The sequence below is a fragment of the Hyperolius riggenbachi genome, chromosome 3, assembly GCF_040937935.1.
Source record: "Hyperolius riggenbachi isolate aHypRig1 chromosome 3, aHypRig1.pri, whole genome shotgun sequence".
NCBI classification, from domain to species: Eukaryota; Metazoa; Chordata; class Amphibia; order Anura; family Hyperoliidae; genus Hyperolius; species Hyperolius riggenbachi.
Window position 1 is genome coordinate 3,452,456 of NC_090648.1, and position 17,986 is coordinate 3,470,441.

The 17,986-nt window shown below is 42.1% G+C and overlaps 1 protein-coding gene across 1 annotated transcript in view; it reads left to right on the forward strand.

The window, feature by feature from the left end:
* The window catches only part of DVL2 (dishevelled segment polarity protein 2), a 114,238-nt gene extending 98,249 nt beyond the window's left edge, over positions 1-15,989 (forward strand). Inside the window, exon 15 of the mRNA XM_068273808.1 lies at positions 14,726-15,989. Within this exon, the coding sequence (XP_068129909.1) occupies positions 14,726-15,186 (461 nt within the window). The 3' untranslated portion in view covers positions 15,187-15,989. The remainder of the gene's footprint in view (positions 1-14,725) is intronic.
* The last annotated feature ends 1,997 nt before the right edge of the window (positions 15,990-17,986 follow it).

Here is a 17,986-nt window from a genome sequence, read left to right on the forward strand (position 1 = left end):
TACGCTATACCGACTCTTGGTGTTATTACGCTATACCGACTCTTGTTGTTATTACGCTATACTGACTCTTGGTGTTATTACGCTATACTGACTCTTGGTGTTATTACGCTATACCGACTCTTGGTGTTATTACGCTATACCGACTCTTGGTGTTATTACGCTATACCGACTCTTGTTGTTATTACGCTATACTGACTCTTGGTGTTATTACGCTATACTGACTCTTGGTGTTATTACGCTATACCGACTCTTGGTGTTATTACGCTATACTGACTCTTGGTGTTATTACGCTATACTGACTCTTGGTGTTATTACGCTATACTGACCCTTGGTGTTATTACGCTATACTGACCCTTGGTGTTATTACGCTATACTGACTCTTGGTGTTATTCTGCTATACTGACTCTTGGTGTTATTACGCTATACTGACTCTTGGTGTTATTATGCTATACTGACTCTTGGTGTTATTATGCTATACTGACTCTTGGTGTTATTACACTATACTGACTCTTGGTGTTATTACGCTATACTGACTCTTGGTGTTATTACGCTATACTCACTCTTGGTGTTATTACGCTATACTGACTCTTGGTGTTATTACGCTATACTGACTCTTGGTGTTATTGCGCTATACCGACTCTTGGTGTTATTACGCTATACTGACTCTTGGTGTTATTACGCTATACTGACTCTTGGTGTTATTATGCTATACTGACTCTTGGTGTTATTGCGCTATACCGACTCTTGGTGTTATTACGCTATACTGACTCTTGGTGTTATTACGCTATACCGACTCTTGGTGTTATTGCGCTATACCGACTCTTGGTGTTATTACGCTGTACTGACTCTTGGTGTTATTACGCTATACCGACTCTTGGTGTTATTATGCTATACCGACTCTTGGTGTTATTACGCTATACTGACTCTTGGTGTTATTACGCTATACTGACTCTTGGTGGTGTTATTGCGCTATACTGACTCTTGGTGTTATTATGCTATACCGACTCTTGGTGTTATTACGCTATACTGACTCTTGGTGTTATTACGCTATACTGACTCTTGGTGTTATTACGCTATACTGACTCTTGGTGTTATTACGCTATACTGACTCTTGGTGTTATTACGCTATACCGACTCTTGGTGTTATTACGCTATACTGACTCTTGGTGTTATTACGCTATACTGACTCTTGGTGTTATTACGCTATACTGACTCTTGGTGTTATTACGCTATACCGACTCTTGGTGTTATTATGCTATACTGACTCTTGGTGTTATTACGCTATACTGACTCTTGGTGTTATTATGCTATACTGACTCTTGGTGTTATTACGCTATACTGACTCTTGGTGTTATTACGCTATACTGACTCTTGGTGTTATTACGCTATACTGACTCTTGGTGTTATTACGCTATACTGACTCTTGGTGTTATTACGCTATACTGACTCTTGGTGTTATTATGCTATACTGACTCTTGGTGTTATTACACTATACTGACTCTTGGTGTTATTACGCTATACTGACTCTTGGTGTTATTACGCTATACTGACTCTTGGTGTTATTACGCTATACTGACTCTTGGTGTTATTACGCTGTACTCACTCTTGGTGTTATTACGCTATACTGACTCTTGGTGTTATTACGCTATACTCACTCTTGGTGTTATTACGCTATACTGACTCTTGGTGTTATTACGCTATACCGACTCTTGTTGTTATTACGCTATACTGACTCTTGGTGTTATTACGCTATACTGACTCTTGGTGTTATTACGCTATACTGACTCTTGGTGTTATTACGCTATACTGACTCTTGGTGTTATTACGCTATACTGACTCTTGGTGTTATTACGCTATACTGACTCTTGGTGTTATTACGCTATACTGACTCTTGGTGTTATTACGCTATACCGACTCTTGGTGTTATTACGCTATACCGACTCTTGGTGTTATTACGCTATACTGACTCTTGGTGTTATTACGCTATACTGACTCTTGGTGTTATTACGCTATACTGACCCTTGGTGTTATTACGCTATACTGACCCTTGGTGTTATTACGCTATACCGACTCTTGGTGTTATTACGCTATACTGACTCTTGGTGTTATTACGCTATACTGACTCTTGGTGTTATTATGCTATACCGACTCTTGGTGTTATTACGCTATACTGACTCTTGGTGGTGTTATTGCGCTATACTGACTCTTGGTGTTATTATGCTATACCGACTCTTGGTGTTATTACGCTATACTGACTCTTGGTGTTATTACGCTATACTGACTCTTGGTGTTATTACGCTATACTGACTCTTGGTGTTATTACGCTATACCGACTCTTGGTGTTATTACGCTATACTGACTCTTGGTGTTATTACGCTATACTGACTCTTGGTGTTATTACGCTATACTCACTCTTGGTGTTATTATGCTATACTGACTCTTGGTGTTATTACGCTATACTGACTCTTGGTGTTATTATGCTATACTGACTCTTGGTGTTATTACGCTATACTGACTCTTGGTGTTATTACGCTATACTGACTCTTGGTGTTATTACGCTATACTGACTCTTGGTGTTATTATGCTATACTGACTCTTGGTGTTATTATGCTATACTGACTCTTGGTGTTATTACTCTATACTGACTCTTGGTGTTATTACGCTATACTGACTCTTGGTGTTATTACGCTATACTGACTCTTGGTGTTATTACGCTGTACTCACTCTTGGTGTTATTACGCTATACTGACTCTTGGTGTTATTACGCTATACTGACTCTTGGTGTTATTACGCTATACTGACTCTTGGTGTTATTACGCTATACTGACTCTTGGTGTTATTACGCTGTACTCACTCTTGGTGTTATTACGCTATACCGACTCTTGGTGTTATTACGCTATACCGACTCTTGTTGTTATTACGCTATACTGACTCTTGGTGTTATTATGCTATACTGACTCTTGGTGTTATTACGCTATACTGACTCTTGGTGTTATTACGCTATACTGACTCTTGGTGTTATTACGCTATACTGACTCTTGGTGTTATTACGCTATACTGACTCTTGGTGTTATTACGCTATACCGACTCTTGGTGTTATTACGCTATACTGACCCTTGGTGTTATTACGCTATACTGACCCTTGGTGTTATTACGCTATACCGACTCTTGGTGTTATTACGCTATACTGACTCTTGGTGTTATTACGCTATACTGACTCTTGGTGTTATTATGCTATACTGACTCTTGGTGTTATTATGCTATACCGACTCTTGGTGTTATTACGCTATACTGACTCTTGGTGTTATTACGCTATACTGACTCTTGGTGTTATTACGCTATACTGACTCTTGGTGTTATTATGCTATACTGACTCTTGGTGTTATTACGCTATACTGACTCTTGGTGTTATTACGCTATACTGACTCTTGGTGTTATTACGCTATACTGACTCTTGGTGTTATTACGCTATACTGACTCTTGGTGTTATTACGCTATACTGACTCTTGGTGTTATTATGCTATACTGACTCTTGGTGTTATTACGCTATACTGACTCTTGGTGGTGTTATTACGCTATACTGACTCTTGGTGTTATTACGCTATACCGACTCTTGTTGTTATTACGCTATACTGACTCTTGGTGTTATTACGCTATACTGACTCTTGGTGGTGTTATTACGCTATACCGACTCTTGTTGTTATTACGCTATACCGACTCTTGGTGTTATTACGCTATACTGACTCTTGGTGTTATTACGCTATACTGACTCTTGGTGTTATTATGCTATACTGACTCTTGGTGGTGTTATTACGCTATACTGACTCTTGGTGTTATTACGCTATACTGACTCTTGGTGTTATTACGCTATACTGACTCTTGGTGTTATTACGCTATACTGACTCTTGGTGTTATTACGCTATACCGACTCTTGGTGTTATTACGCTATACTGACTCTTGGTGTTATTACGCTATACTGACTCTTGGTGTTATTACGCTATACTCACTCTTGGTGTTATTATGCTATACCGACTCTTGGTTTTATTACGCTATACTGACTCTTGGTGTTATTATGCTATACTGACTCTTGGTGTTATTACGCTATACTGACTCTTGGTGTTATTACGCTATACTGACTCTTGGTGTTATTACGCTATACTGACTCTTGGTGTTATTATGCTATACTGACTCTTGGTGTTATTACGCTATACTGACTCTTGGTGTTATTACGCTATACTGACTCTTGGTGTTATTACGCTGTACTGACTCTTGGTGTTATTATGCTATACTGACTCTTGGTGTTATTACGCTATACCGACTCTTGGTGTTATTACGCTATACCGACTCTTGGTGGTGTTATTACGCTATACTGACTCTTGGTGTTATTACGCTATACTGACTCTTGGTGTTATTACGCTATACTGACTCTTGGTGTTATTACGCTATACTGACTCTTGGTGTTATTACGCTATACTGACTCTTGGTGTTATTATGCTATACCGACTCTTGGTGGTGTTATTGCGCTATACTGACTCTTGGTGTTATTACGCTATACTGACTCTTGGTGTTATTACCAGGGCTGTGGAGTCGGTCCAAAAATCCACCGACTCCGACTCCGACTCCGACTCCTCAGTTTAGGATTCCACCGACTCCGACTCCGACTCCACGACTCCGACTCCTCTAATTTGCATATTACAATTTTGTTGATTAAACATATGTAACATGAAATTCGTCTCTTAACTGCCAAAGCTTAGGAATTTTACAAGACAACTGAAGTGAGAAGGATATGTAGACTACTATATTTATTCCCTTTAGACTAAAACTAGTCCTTGGTAAGAGTACTTGTAAAAGGTACAAACCGGAACAAAGAACATCTATCAGGCCCTAGGCAATGTAAGTGTGGGTACATGTAAGAATGATGTGCAGGTACTCTGCAGGGGAATGAGGAGATTGTAAACAGACAACACCTCTGTGTTCAATGTGCACAGCATTCTCAGTGGATTCCCTGCAGCTCTGTGGGGAGTGCATATGTAGAGTATAGTACTACTGTGTAACAAAGTAAACCTGAGACAGATGAAATTAAAGTTTTATACATACCTGGGGCTTCCTCCAGCTGCCTTTAGGATAATCAGTCCCTCGTTGTCCTCCTCCACCACCTGGATCTTCTGCTATGAGTCCAGGTACTTGAGCCAGTCAGGCGTAGTGCGCATGCACACACTCCGCCGCCAGGAGCATACTACACCTGCGCAGCACTATTGCGCAGGTACAGAATGTTCCTGGCTGTGGGAGCGGCATGCGGCCGGACAGCGCTGACTGGCTGAATTACCAGGACTCATAGCAGAAGATCCGGGTGGTGGAAGACAGTGAGGGACTGATTAGCCTGAAGGGGGCTGGAGGAAACCCCAGGTATGTGTAAAACTTTACTTTTCATCCGTCTCAGTTTCCCTTTAATTTGTAGTCACCAAACCAAATTTTAATAACATATCAAATTATTTGATTTCATCAGCAAAGAGAGTGCATACATTTGCATAAATCAGCATCAATGCAGAATTATTTCCATCTCGTTGACCATCTCTATTAGTGACACAGCTACACATCAGGCTTTATTCTTACAGCATAGATGTTATTTAGTGTATAAGAGATTCCTGTGTACACATCATATATACAGTCACAATCAGATATGTATATCTGACCTTAAAAATACGGGGACTGCTTTATTGAAGCAGCACAAGTAACTAATTTTGATTGGTTTATTTCATTTTTGTAGACTAAGCACAGCTATTACTGTATATATACTGTATATATACATTATTTTTAATGACGTTTATCTGAGAAATAGAACATTTTATCATATTTTCTATTTTAATTACAGTTACAAATTCATTAGGAGTCGGAGTCTGAGTCGGTGCATTTTTCCCCGACTCCGACTCCAGGCACCCAAAATTGCCCGACTCCACGACTCCGACTCCACGACTCCGACTCCGACTCCACAGCCCTGGTTATTACGCTATACTGACTCTTGGTGTTATTACGCTGTACTGACTCTTGGTGTTATTACGCTATACTGACTCTTGGTGTTATTATGCTATACTGACTCTTGGTGTTATTACGCTATACCGACTCTTGGTGTTATTACGCTATACCGACTCTTGGTGGTGTTATTACGCTATACTGACTCTTGGTGTTATTACGCTATACTGACTCTTGGTGTTATTACGCTATACCGACTCTTGGTGTTATTACGCTATACCGACTCTTGGTGTTATTACGCTATACTGACTCTTGGTGTTATTACGCTATACTGACTCTTGGTGTTATTACGCTATACCGACTCTTGGTGTTATTACGCTATACCGACTCTTGGTGTTATTACGCTATACTGACTCTTGGTGTTATTACGCTATACTGACTCTTGGTGTTATTACGCTATACTGACTCTTGGTGTTATTATGCTATACTGACTCTTGGTGTTATTACGCTATACTGACTCTTGGTGGTGTTATTACGCTATACTGACTCTTGGTGTTATTACGCTATACCGACTCTTGGTGTTATTACGCTATACTGACTCTTGGTGTTATTACGCTATACCGACTCTTGTTGTTATTACGCTATACTGACTCTTGGTGTTATTACGCTATACTGACTCTTGGTGGTGTTATTACGCTATACCGACTCTTGTTGTTATTACGCTATACTGACTCTTGGTGTTATTATGCTATACTGACTCTTGGTGTTATTACGCTATACTGACTCTTGGTGTTATTACGCTATACTGACTCTTGGTGTTATTGCGCTATACCGACTCTTGGTTTTATTACGCTATACCGACTCTTGGTGTTATTATGCTATACTGACTCTTGGTGTTATTACGCTATACTGACTCTTGGTGTTATTACGCTATACTGACTCTTGGTGTTATTACGCTATACTGACTCTTGGTGTTATTATGCTATACTGACTCTTGGTGTTATTACGCTATACTGACTCTTGGTGTTATTACGCTATACTGACTCTTGGTGTTATTACGCTATACTGACTCTTGGTGTTATTACGCTATACTGACTCTTGGTGTTATTACGCTATACTGACTCTTGGTGTTATTACGCTATACTGACTCTTGGTGTTATTACGCTATACTGACTCTTGGTGTTATTACGCTATACTGACTCTTGGTGTTATTACGCTATACTGACTCTTGGTGTTATTACGCTATACTGACTCTTGGTGTTATTGCGCTATACCGACTCTTGGTGTTATTGCGCTATACCGACTCTTGGTGTTATTACGCTATACCGACTCTTGGTGTTATTACGCTATACTGACTCTTGGTGGTGTTATTACGCTATACCGACTCTTGGTGGTGTTATTACGCTATACCGACTCTTGGTGGTGTTATTACGCTATACCGACTCTTGGTGGTGTTATTACGCTATACCGACTCTTGGTGGTGTTATTACGCTATACCGACTCTTGGTGGTGTTATTACGCTATACCGACTCTTGGTGGTGTTATTACGCTATACCGACCCTTGGTGGTGTTATTACGCTATACCGACTCTTGGTGGTGTTATTACGCTATACCGACTCTTGGTGGTGTTATTACGCTATACCGACTCTTGGTGGTGTTATTACGCTATACCGACTCTTGGTGGTGTTATTACGCTATACCGACTCTTGGTGGTGTTATTACGCTATACCGACCCTTGGTGGTGTTAATACGCTATACCGACTCTTGGTGGTGTTATTACGCTATACCGACTCTTGGTGGTGTTATTACGCTATACCGACTCTTGGTGGTGTTATTACGCTATACCGACTCTTGGTGGTGTTATTGCGCTATTCTGACTCTTGGTGTTATTACGCTATACCGACTCTTGGTGTTATTGCGCTATACCGACTCTTGGTGTTATTGCGCTATACCGACTCTTGGTGTTATTACGCTATACTGACTCTTGGTGGTGTTATTACGCTATACCGACTCTTGGTGGTGTTATTACGCTATACCGACTCTTGGTGGTGTTATTACGCTATACCGACTCTTGGTGGTGTTATTACGCTATACCGACTCTTGGTGGTGTTATTACGCTATATCGACTCTTGGTGGTGTTATTACGCTATACCGACTCTTGGTGGTGTTATTACGCTATACCGACTCTTGGTGGTGTTATTACGCTATACCGACTCTTGGTGGTGTTATTACGCTATACCGACTCTTGGTGGTGTTATTACGCTATACCGACTCTTGGTGGTGTTATTACGCTATACCGACTCTTGGTGTTATTATGCTATACTGACTCTTGGTGTTATTACGCTATACTGACTCTTGGTGGTGTTATTACGCTATACTGACTCTTGGTGTTATTACGCTATACCGACTCTTGTTGTTATTACGCTATACTGACTCTTGGTGTTATTACGCTATACTGACTCTTGGTGGTGTTATTACGCTATACCGACTCTTGTTGTTATTACGCTATACCGACTCTTGGTGTTATTACGCTATACTGACTCTTGGTGTTATTACGCTATACTGACTCTTGGTGTTATTATGCTATACTGACTCTTGGTGGTGTTATTACGCTATACTGACTCTTGGTGTTATTACGCTATACTGACTCTTGGTGTTATTACGCTATACTGACTCTTGGTGTTATTACGCTATACTGACTCTTGGTGGTGTTATTACGCTATACCGACTCTTGGTGGTGTTATTACGCTATACCGACTCTTGGTGGTGTTATTACGCTATACCGACTCTTGGTGGTGTTATTACGCTATACCGACTCTTGGTGGTGTTATTACGCTATACCGACTCTTGGTGGTGTTATTACGCTATACCGACTCTTGGTGGTGTTATTACGCTATACCGACTCTTGGTGGTGTTATTACGCTATACCGACTCTTGGTGTTATTATGCTATACTGACTCTTGGTGTTATTACGCTATACTGACTCTTGGTGGTGTTATTACGCTATACTGACTCTTGGTGTTATTACGCTATACCGACTCTTGTTGTTATTACGCTATACTGACTCTTGGTGTTATTACGCTATACTGACTCTTGGTGGTGTTATTACGCTATACCGACTCTTGTTGTTATTACGCTATACCGACTCTTGGTGTTATTACGCTATACCGACTCTTGGTGTTATTACGCTATACTGACTCTTGGTGGTGTTATTACGCTATACCGACTCTTGGTGGTGTTATTACGCTATACCGACTCTTGGTGGTGTTATTACGCTATACCGACTCTTGGTGGTGTTATTACGCTATACCGACTCTTGGTGGTGTTATTACGCTATACCGACTCTTGGTGGTGTTATTACGCTATACCGACTCTTGGTGTTATTATGCTATACTGACTCTTGGTGTTATTACGCTATACTGACTCTTGGTGGTGTTATTACGCTATACTGACTCTTGTTGTTATTACGCTATACCGACTCTTGTTGTTATTACGCTATACTGACTCTTGGTGTTATTACGCTATACTGACTCTTGGTGGTGTTATTACGCTATACCGACTCTTGTTGTTATTACGCTATACCGACTCTTGGTGTTATTACGCTATACTGACTCTTGGTGTTATTACGCTATACTGACTCTTGGTGTTATTATGCTATACTGACTCTTGGTGGTGTTATTACGCTATACTGACTCTTGGTGTTATTACGCTATACTGACTCTTGGTGTTATTACGCTATACTGACTCTTGGTGTTATTACGCTATACTGACTCTTGGTGTTATTACGCTATACCGACTCTTGGTGTTATTACGCTATACTGACTCTTGGTGTTATTACGCTATACTGACTCTTGGTGTTATTACGCTATACTCACTCTTGGTGTTATTATGCTATACCGACTCTTGGTTTTATTACGCTATACTGACTCTTGGTGTTATTATGCTATACTGACTCTTGGTGTTATTACGCTATACTGACTCTTGGTGTTATTACGCTATACTGACTCTTGGTGTTATTACGCTATACTGACTCTTGGTGTTATTATGCTATACTGACTCTTGGTGTTATTACGCTATACTGACTCTTGGTGTTATTACGCTATACTGACTCTTGGTGTTATTACGCTGTACTGACTCTTGGTGTTATTATGCTATACTGACTCTTGGTGTTATTACGCTATACTGACTCTTGGTGTTATTACGCTATACCGACTCTTGGTGTTATTACGCTATACCGACTCTTGGTGGTGTTATTACGCTATACTGACTCTTGGTGTTATTACGCTATACTGACTCTTGGTGTTATTACGCTATACTGACTCTTGGTGTTATTACGCTATACTGACTCTTGGTGTTATTACGCTATACTGACTCTTGGTGTTATTATGCTATACCGACTCTTGGTGGTGTTATTGCGCTATACTGACTCTTGGTGTTATTACGCTATACTGACTCTTGGTGTTATTACCAGGGCTGTGGAGTCGGTCCAAAAATCCACCGACTCCGACTCCGACTCCGACTCCTCAGTTTAGGATTCCACCGACTCCGACTCCACGACTCCGACTCCTCTAATTTGCATATTACAATTTTGTTGATTAAACATATGTAACATGAAATTCGTCTCTTAACTGCCAAAGCTTAGGAATTTTACAAGACAACTGAAGTGAGAAGGATATGTAGACTACTATATTTATTCCCTTTAGACTAAAACTAGTCCTTGGTAAGAGTACTTGTAAAAGGTACAAACCGGAACAAAGAACATCTATCAGGCCCTAGGCAATGTAAGTGTGGGTACATGTAAGAATGATGTGCAGGTACTCTGCAGGGGAATGAGCAGATTCTTCCTCTATTACACATTCTTCATGCACAATCTGAGCATGGATCAGGCCCTAGGCAATGTAAGTGTGGGTACATGTAAGAATGATGTGCAGGTACTCTGCAGGGGAATGAGGAGATTGTAAACAGACAACACCTCTGTGTTCAATGTGCACAGCATTCTCAGTGGATTCCCTGCAGCTCTGTGGGGAGTGCATATGTAGAGTATAGTACTACTGTGTAACAAAGTAAACCTGAGACAGATGAAATTAAAGTTTTATACATACCTGGGGCTTCCTCCAGCTGCCTTTAGGATAATCAGTCCCTCGTTGTCCTCCTCCACCACCTGGATCTTCTGCTATGAGTCCAGGTACTTGAGCCAGTCAGGCGTAGTGCGCATGCACACACTCCGCCGCCAGGAGCATACTACACCTGCGCAGCACTATTGCGCAGGTACAGAATGTTCCTGGCTGTGGGAGCGGCATGCGGCCGGACAGCGCTGACTGGCTGAATTACCAGGACTCATAGCAGAAGATCCGGGTGGTGGAAGACAGTGAGGGACTGATTAGCCTGAAGGGGGCTGGAGGAAACCCCAGGTATGTGTAAAACTTTACTTTTCATCCGTCTCAGTTTCCCTTTAATTTGTAGTCACCAAACCAAATTTTAATAACATATCAAATTATTTGATTTCATCAGCAAAGAGAGTGCATACATTTGCATAAATCAGCATCAATGCAGAATTATTTCCATCTCGTTGACCATCTCTATTAGTGACACAGCTACACATCAGGCTTTATTCTTACAGCATAGATGTTATTTAGTGTATAAGAGATTCCTGTGTACACATCATATATACAGTCACAATCAGATATGTATATCTGACCTTAAAAATACGGGGACTGCTTTATTGAAGCAGCACAAGTAACTAATTTTGATTGGTTTATTTCATTTTTGTAGACTAAGCACAGCTATTACTGTATATATACTGTATATATACATTATTTTTAATGACGTTTATCTGAGAAATAGAACATTTTATCATATTTTCTATTTTAATTACAGTTACAAATTCATTAGGAGTCGGAGTCTGAGTCGGTGCATTTTTCCCCGACTCCGACTCCAGGCACCCAAAATTGCCCGACTCCACGACTCCGACTCCACGACTCCGACTCCGACTCCACAGCCCTGGTTATTACGCTATACTGACTCTTGGTGTTATTACGCTGTACTGACTCTTGGTGTTATTACGCTATACTGACTCTTGGTGTTATTATGCTATACTGACTCTTGGTGTTATTACGCTATACCGACTCTTGGTGTTATTACGCTATACCGACTCTTGGTGGTGTTATTACGCTATACTGACTCTTGGTGTTATTACGCTATACTGACTCTTGGTGTTATTACGCTATACTGACTCTTGGTGTTATTACGCTATACCGACTCTTGGTGTTATTACGCTATACCGACTCTTGGTGTTATTACGCTATACTGACTCTTGGTGTTATTACGCTATACTGACTCTTGGTGTTATTACGCTATACCGACTCTTGGTGTTATTACGCTATACCGACTCTTGGTGTTATTACGCTATACTGACTCTTGGTGTTATTACGCTATACTGACTCTTGGTGTTATTACGCTATACTGACTCTTGGTGTTATTATGCTATACTGACTCTTGGTGTTATTACGCTATACTGACTCTTGGTGGTGTTATTACGCTATACTGACTCTTGGTGTTATTACGCTATACCGACTCTTGGTGTTATTACGCTATACTGACTCTTGGTGTTATTACGCTATACCGACTCTTGTTGTTATTACGCTATACTGACTCTTGGTGTTATTACGCTATACTGACTCTTGGTGGTGTTATTACGCTATACCGACTCTTGTTGTTATTACGCTATACTGACTCTTGGTGTTATTATGCTATACTGACTCTTGGTGTTATTACGCTATACTGACTCTTGGTGTTATTACGCTATACTGACTCTTGGTGTTATTGCGCTATACCGACTCTTGGTTTTATTACGCTATACCGACTCTTGGTGTTATTATGCTATACTGACTCTTGGTGTTATTACGCTATACTGACTCTTGGTGTTATTACGCTATACTGACTCTTGGTGTTATTACGCTATACTGACTCTTGGTGTTATTATGCTATACTGACTCTTGGTGTTATTACGCTATACTGACTCTTGGTGTTATTACGCTATACTGACTCTTGGTGTTATTACGCTATACTGACTCTTGGTGTTATTACGCTATACTGACTCTTGGTGTTATTACGCTATACTGACTCTTGGTGTTATTACGCTATACTGACTCTTGGTGTTATTACGCTATACTGACTCTTGGTGTTATTACGCTATACTGACTCTTGGTGTTATTACGCTATACTGACTCTTGGTGTTATTACGCTATACTGACTCTTGGTGTTATTGCGCTATACCGACTCTTGGTGTTATTGCGCTATACCGACTCTTGGTGTTATTACGCTATACCGACTCTTGGTGTTATTACGCTATACTGACTCTTGGTGGTGTTATTACGCTATACCGACTCTTGGTGGTGTTATTACGCTATACCGACTCTTGGTGGTGTTATTACGCTATACCGACTCTTGGTGGTGTTATTACGCTATACCGACTCTTGGTGGTGTTATTACGCTATACCGACTCTTGGTGGTGTTATTACGCTATACCGACTCTTGGTGGTGTTATTACGCTATACCGACCCTTGGTGGTGTTATTACGCTATACCGACTCTTGGTGGTGTTATTACGCTATACCGACTCTTGGTGGTGTTATTACGCTATACCGACTCTTGGTGGTGTTATTACGCTATACCGACTCTTGGTGGTGTTATTACGCTATACCGACTCTTGGTGGTGTTATTACGCTATACCGACCCTTGGTGGTGTTAATACGCTATACCGACTCTTGGTGGTGTTATTACGCTATACCGACTCTTGGTGGTGTTATTACGCTATACCGACTCTTGGTGGTGTTATTACGCTATACCGACTCTTGGTGGTGTTATTGCGCTATTCTGACTCTTGGTGTTATTACGCTATACCGACTCTTGGTGTTATTGCGCTATACCGACTCTTGGTGTTATTGCGCTATACCGACTCTTGGTGTTATTACGCTATACTGACTCTTGGTGGTGTTATTACGCTATACCGACTCTTGGTGGTGTTATTACGCTATACCGACTCTTGGTGGTGTTATTACGCTATACCGACTCTTGGTGGTGTTATTACGCTATACCGACTCTTGGTGGTGTTATTACGCTATATCGACTCTTGGTGGTGTTATTACGCTATACCGACTCTTGGTGGTGTTATTACGCTATACCGACTCTTGGTGGTGTTATTACGCTATACCGACTCTTGGTGGTGTTATTACGCTATACCGACTCTTGGTGGTGTTATTACGCTATACCGACTCTTGGTGGTGTTATTACGCTATACCGACTCTTGGTGTTATTACGCTATACCGACTCTTGGTGTTATTACGCTATACCGACTCTTGGTGGTGTTATTACGCTATACCGACTCTTGGTGGTGTTATTACGCTATACCGACTCTTGGTGGTGTTATTACGCTATACCGACTCTTGGTGTTATTACGCTATACCGACTCTTGGTGTTATTACGCTATACCGACTCTTGGTGTTATTACGCTATACCGACTCTTGGTGGTGTTATTACGCTATACCGACTCTTGGTGGTGTTATTACGCTATACCGACTCTTGGTGGTGTTATTACGCTATACCGACTCTTGGTGGTGTTATTACGCTATACCGACTCTTGGTGGTGTTATGCTATACCGACTTTTGGTGTTCCTGTTGACTTCCTCTCAATTGAATGTTGACTGGACACTGTTGGTGTTTCCTTGTAATTCCTTCTGATTTCGTTTTCTCCGCAGGAAGTCGAAGCAGTGGATCTACGCGTAGCGATGGGGGCCGTGGTGTGCAGAAGGAGGATCGATCTGGTGGCGGGGGTGGGGACTCTAAATCTGGATCCGGTAGCGAGTCAGAATACTCCACTCGTAGCAGCCTAAGAAGAGCTGGAGGAGATGCAGGTCCGCCCAGCGAACGTTCTATACCTACGAGAGCTCCGCCCCCTCATCATCCTCATCACCCACAGGCTATCCACTCCCACTACCCTGCGCCAGGAGTTCCTCTGTCCTATAACCCCATGATGCTCATGATGATGCCACCCCCACTTCCTCCACCATCCTCTTGCCCCTCTAACTCCTCTGTTCCTCCAGGTGCTCCCCCCCTTGTCCGTGACCTGGCCTCTGTTCCTCCTGAATTGACCGCCAGCCGCCAGTCTTTCCACATGGCTATGGGGAACCCCAGTGAGTTCTTTGTGGATGTGATGTGACACTACCGTGAGTTAGGTGAACCAGATGTTGATCCCCTGCCCCGTCTCTAGGTCAGTGTTGGGGTACTTCTCTTGCCTACATCGGAGACTGTACCCCTACATTCCTGAGATTGTAGGATCCGAACACTGCCTGAGAAGATGCAATAACTGACCAAACATTGGGCTTCAGAAGTTCCTAAGAAAGGACTGGCCGAGGGGATATTCCTCCATCCAAGGAAGCCAAACGCTAGCTCACTCCATTTCCAAACACTCTTTCATTGAAGTTACAGGGTTTCCTGGGTTGGGGGGGGGGGGGGGGGGGGGGAGATGGGTTTATGTCGTATGTGAGGGTAACATTTCATATTGTCTGCCCTCTTTGACTGTTACCAACCTCTGACAAACACTAAAATTGTAGCAGCTTACCCTATGTACACGCACACGTATGTACTCTAGACCAGACGGTACTTGCGCCCATGTAGGTGCAGTTATTATGAAGTATTTTTAACCTGTTCTCCATTTTAGTAGTATTGTTCTTCCCCATCTTGTAGCGTTTGTAACGCCACAGCTGTATGGGAATAACTTGTATGATGAGTTTCTCTCCCCGTGTGGGGAGCCGTACGACTTTATATTGCCTATGTTACTTTTTTTTACATATATCTAATGCTGTGGCTGTGAAAACCTTGTCCTCCCAGTGATGTGACCTTGAGAGAGACGAGCATCCCTGAGGTTTGTAGAGGTCCCCTGTGGCCTTCACAGTCCTCAGGATTTTAAGTGCCTCAATTACTTGCCTTTAATTGTATTTATTACTTTTTTTTTTTTTTTTTTTTTTTTTTTTAGTGTATAAACTCAATAAAAGAAAAAAAGTGTTTTATAAAAGGTGTCCTGAGTTGGATTTCTGCATAGATGTCTGGAGATTGTGAAGGCTTCAATGAAGTTGTATTCCCTGTGGTGTTTGCAGTCTGTGGAATATTCCAGGGTTACAGATCTTCCTCTTTATTCTCTAACTCCTCCTCCTCAGTCACCACCTTCTCTCCCTCATCAGTTACCACCAGCCCAACCCTACCATCTTATCCACTGCCACCACCTCCTCCTTATAACCTACCACCTCCTCATCCATCACTTCTGTACAACCTTCTCCTCCACATGCATCATTCCTATCCTCCACCATCCTCCTCCCCACCACCATCGTATCCACTGCCACTACCTCCTCATCCATCACTTCTGTACCACCTTCTCCTCCACATCCATCATTCCTATCCTCCACCATTCTCCTCCTCACCACCATCGTATCCACTGCCACCACCTCCTCATCCATCACTTCTGTACATCTTCTGAGACATCAGTGCGGACCTTCTTTTACTATCATCATCATATCCACTGCCACCACCTCCTCATCCATCACTTCTGTACCACCTTCTCCTCCCCATCCATCATTCCTATCCTCCACCATTCTCCTCCCCACCACCATCGTATCCACTGCCACCACCTCCTCATCCATCACTTCTGTACCACCTTCTCCTCCACATCCAGCATTACTATCCTCCACCATTCTCATCCTCACCACCATCGTATCCACTGCCACCACCTCCTCCTTATAACCTACCACCTCCTCATCCATCACTTCTGTACCACCTTCTCCTCCACATCCATCATTCCTATCCTCCACCATTCTCCTCCTCACCACCATCTTATCCACTGCCACCACCTCCTCCTTATAACCTACCACCTCCTCATCAATCACGTCTGTACAACCTTCTCCTCCACATCCATCATTCCTATCCTCCACCATTTTCCTCCTCACCACCATCTTATCCACTGCCACCACCTACTCTTTATTATTTACCTCTTCATCCATCACTTCTTCCTCATCCTCTAACACCTTACCATCAACATCCATCATTCCTATCCTCTACCAGTCTCCTCCCCCCACCATCTTATCCACTGCCACCACCTCCTCCTTATAACCTACCACCTCCTCATCAATCACGTCTGTACAACCTTCTCCTCCACATCCATCATTCCTATCCTCCACCATTTTCCTCCTCACCACCATCTTATCCACTGCCACCACCTACTCTTTATTCTTTACCTCTTCATCCATCACTTCTTCCTCATCCTCTAACACCTTACCATCAACATCCATCATTCCTATCCTCTACCAGTCTCCTCCCCCCACCATCTTATCCACTGCCACCACCTGCTCCTTATGCTCTACCTCATCATCATATCACTTCTTCCTCATCGCCTACCTCCTTCTTCTCCACATCCAGCATTCCTATCCTCCTCCATTCTTCTAGATTTTAAGGAGAGGTTTAGCTGAAGATTTGCATCAAGAGTGCTAAAAAGGGATGGACTGTGAGTTCCACTTTGTTTGTGCAGATAAGCCACTAGTGTCTGAATACTCACACTCCTGTTTAATAAGTGGATGTCCAGTTTCTTGAGCAATCAGAGAAGGTTCTTTCCACCCCTGTCCATCTGCCCTGGACCAAATGCAGACCCAGATGAGCTCTCTATCCTGAGCCTTGCATCCGGTGTAATGACTAGTGAGTTCTGAGGAAGCCACTGACCTCATCTGAGGAGATTTGGATGTATTTTCCACCTGTTTGAGTGCTTTGCTGAATCCTGTATCCATGGTAAATGGTTCTGTCCAGATCTTCCTGTCTGCTATTCCACTGAACCAGAACTGCCAGTTGTAAAGTGAAGCATTCTGAGTTGTCTGCTTTATTTCTTACTAGTTTATACAGAAGGGGACACTGTATAGACAGAAATATACCCAACAGGTACAAGGAGTGGGAAGAGAGACAGACACCAAGCATATAAA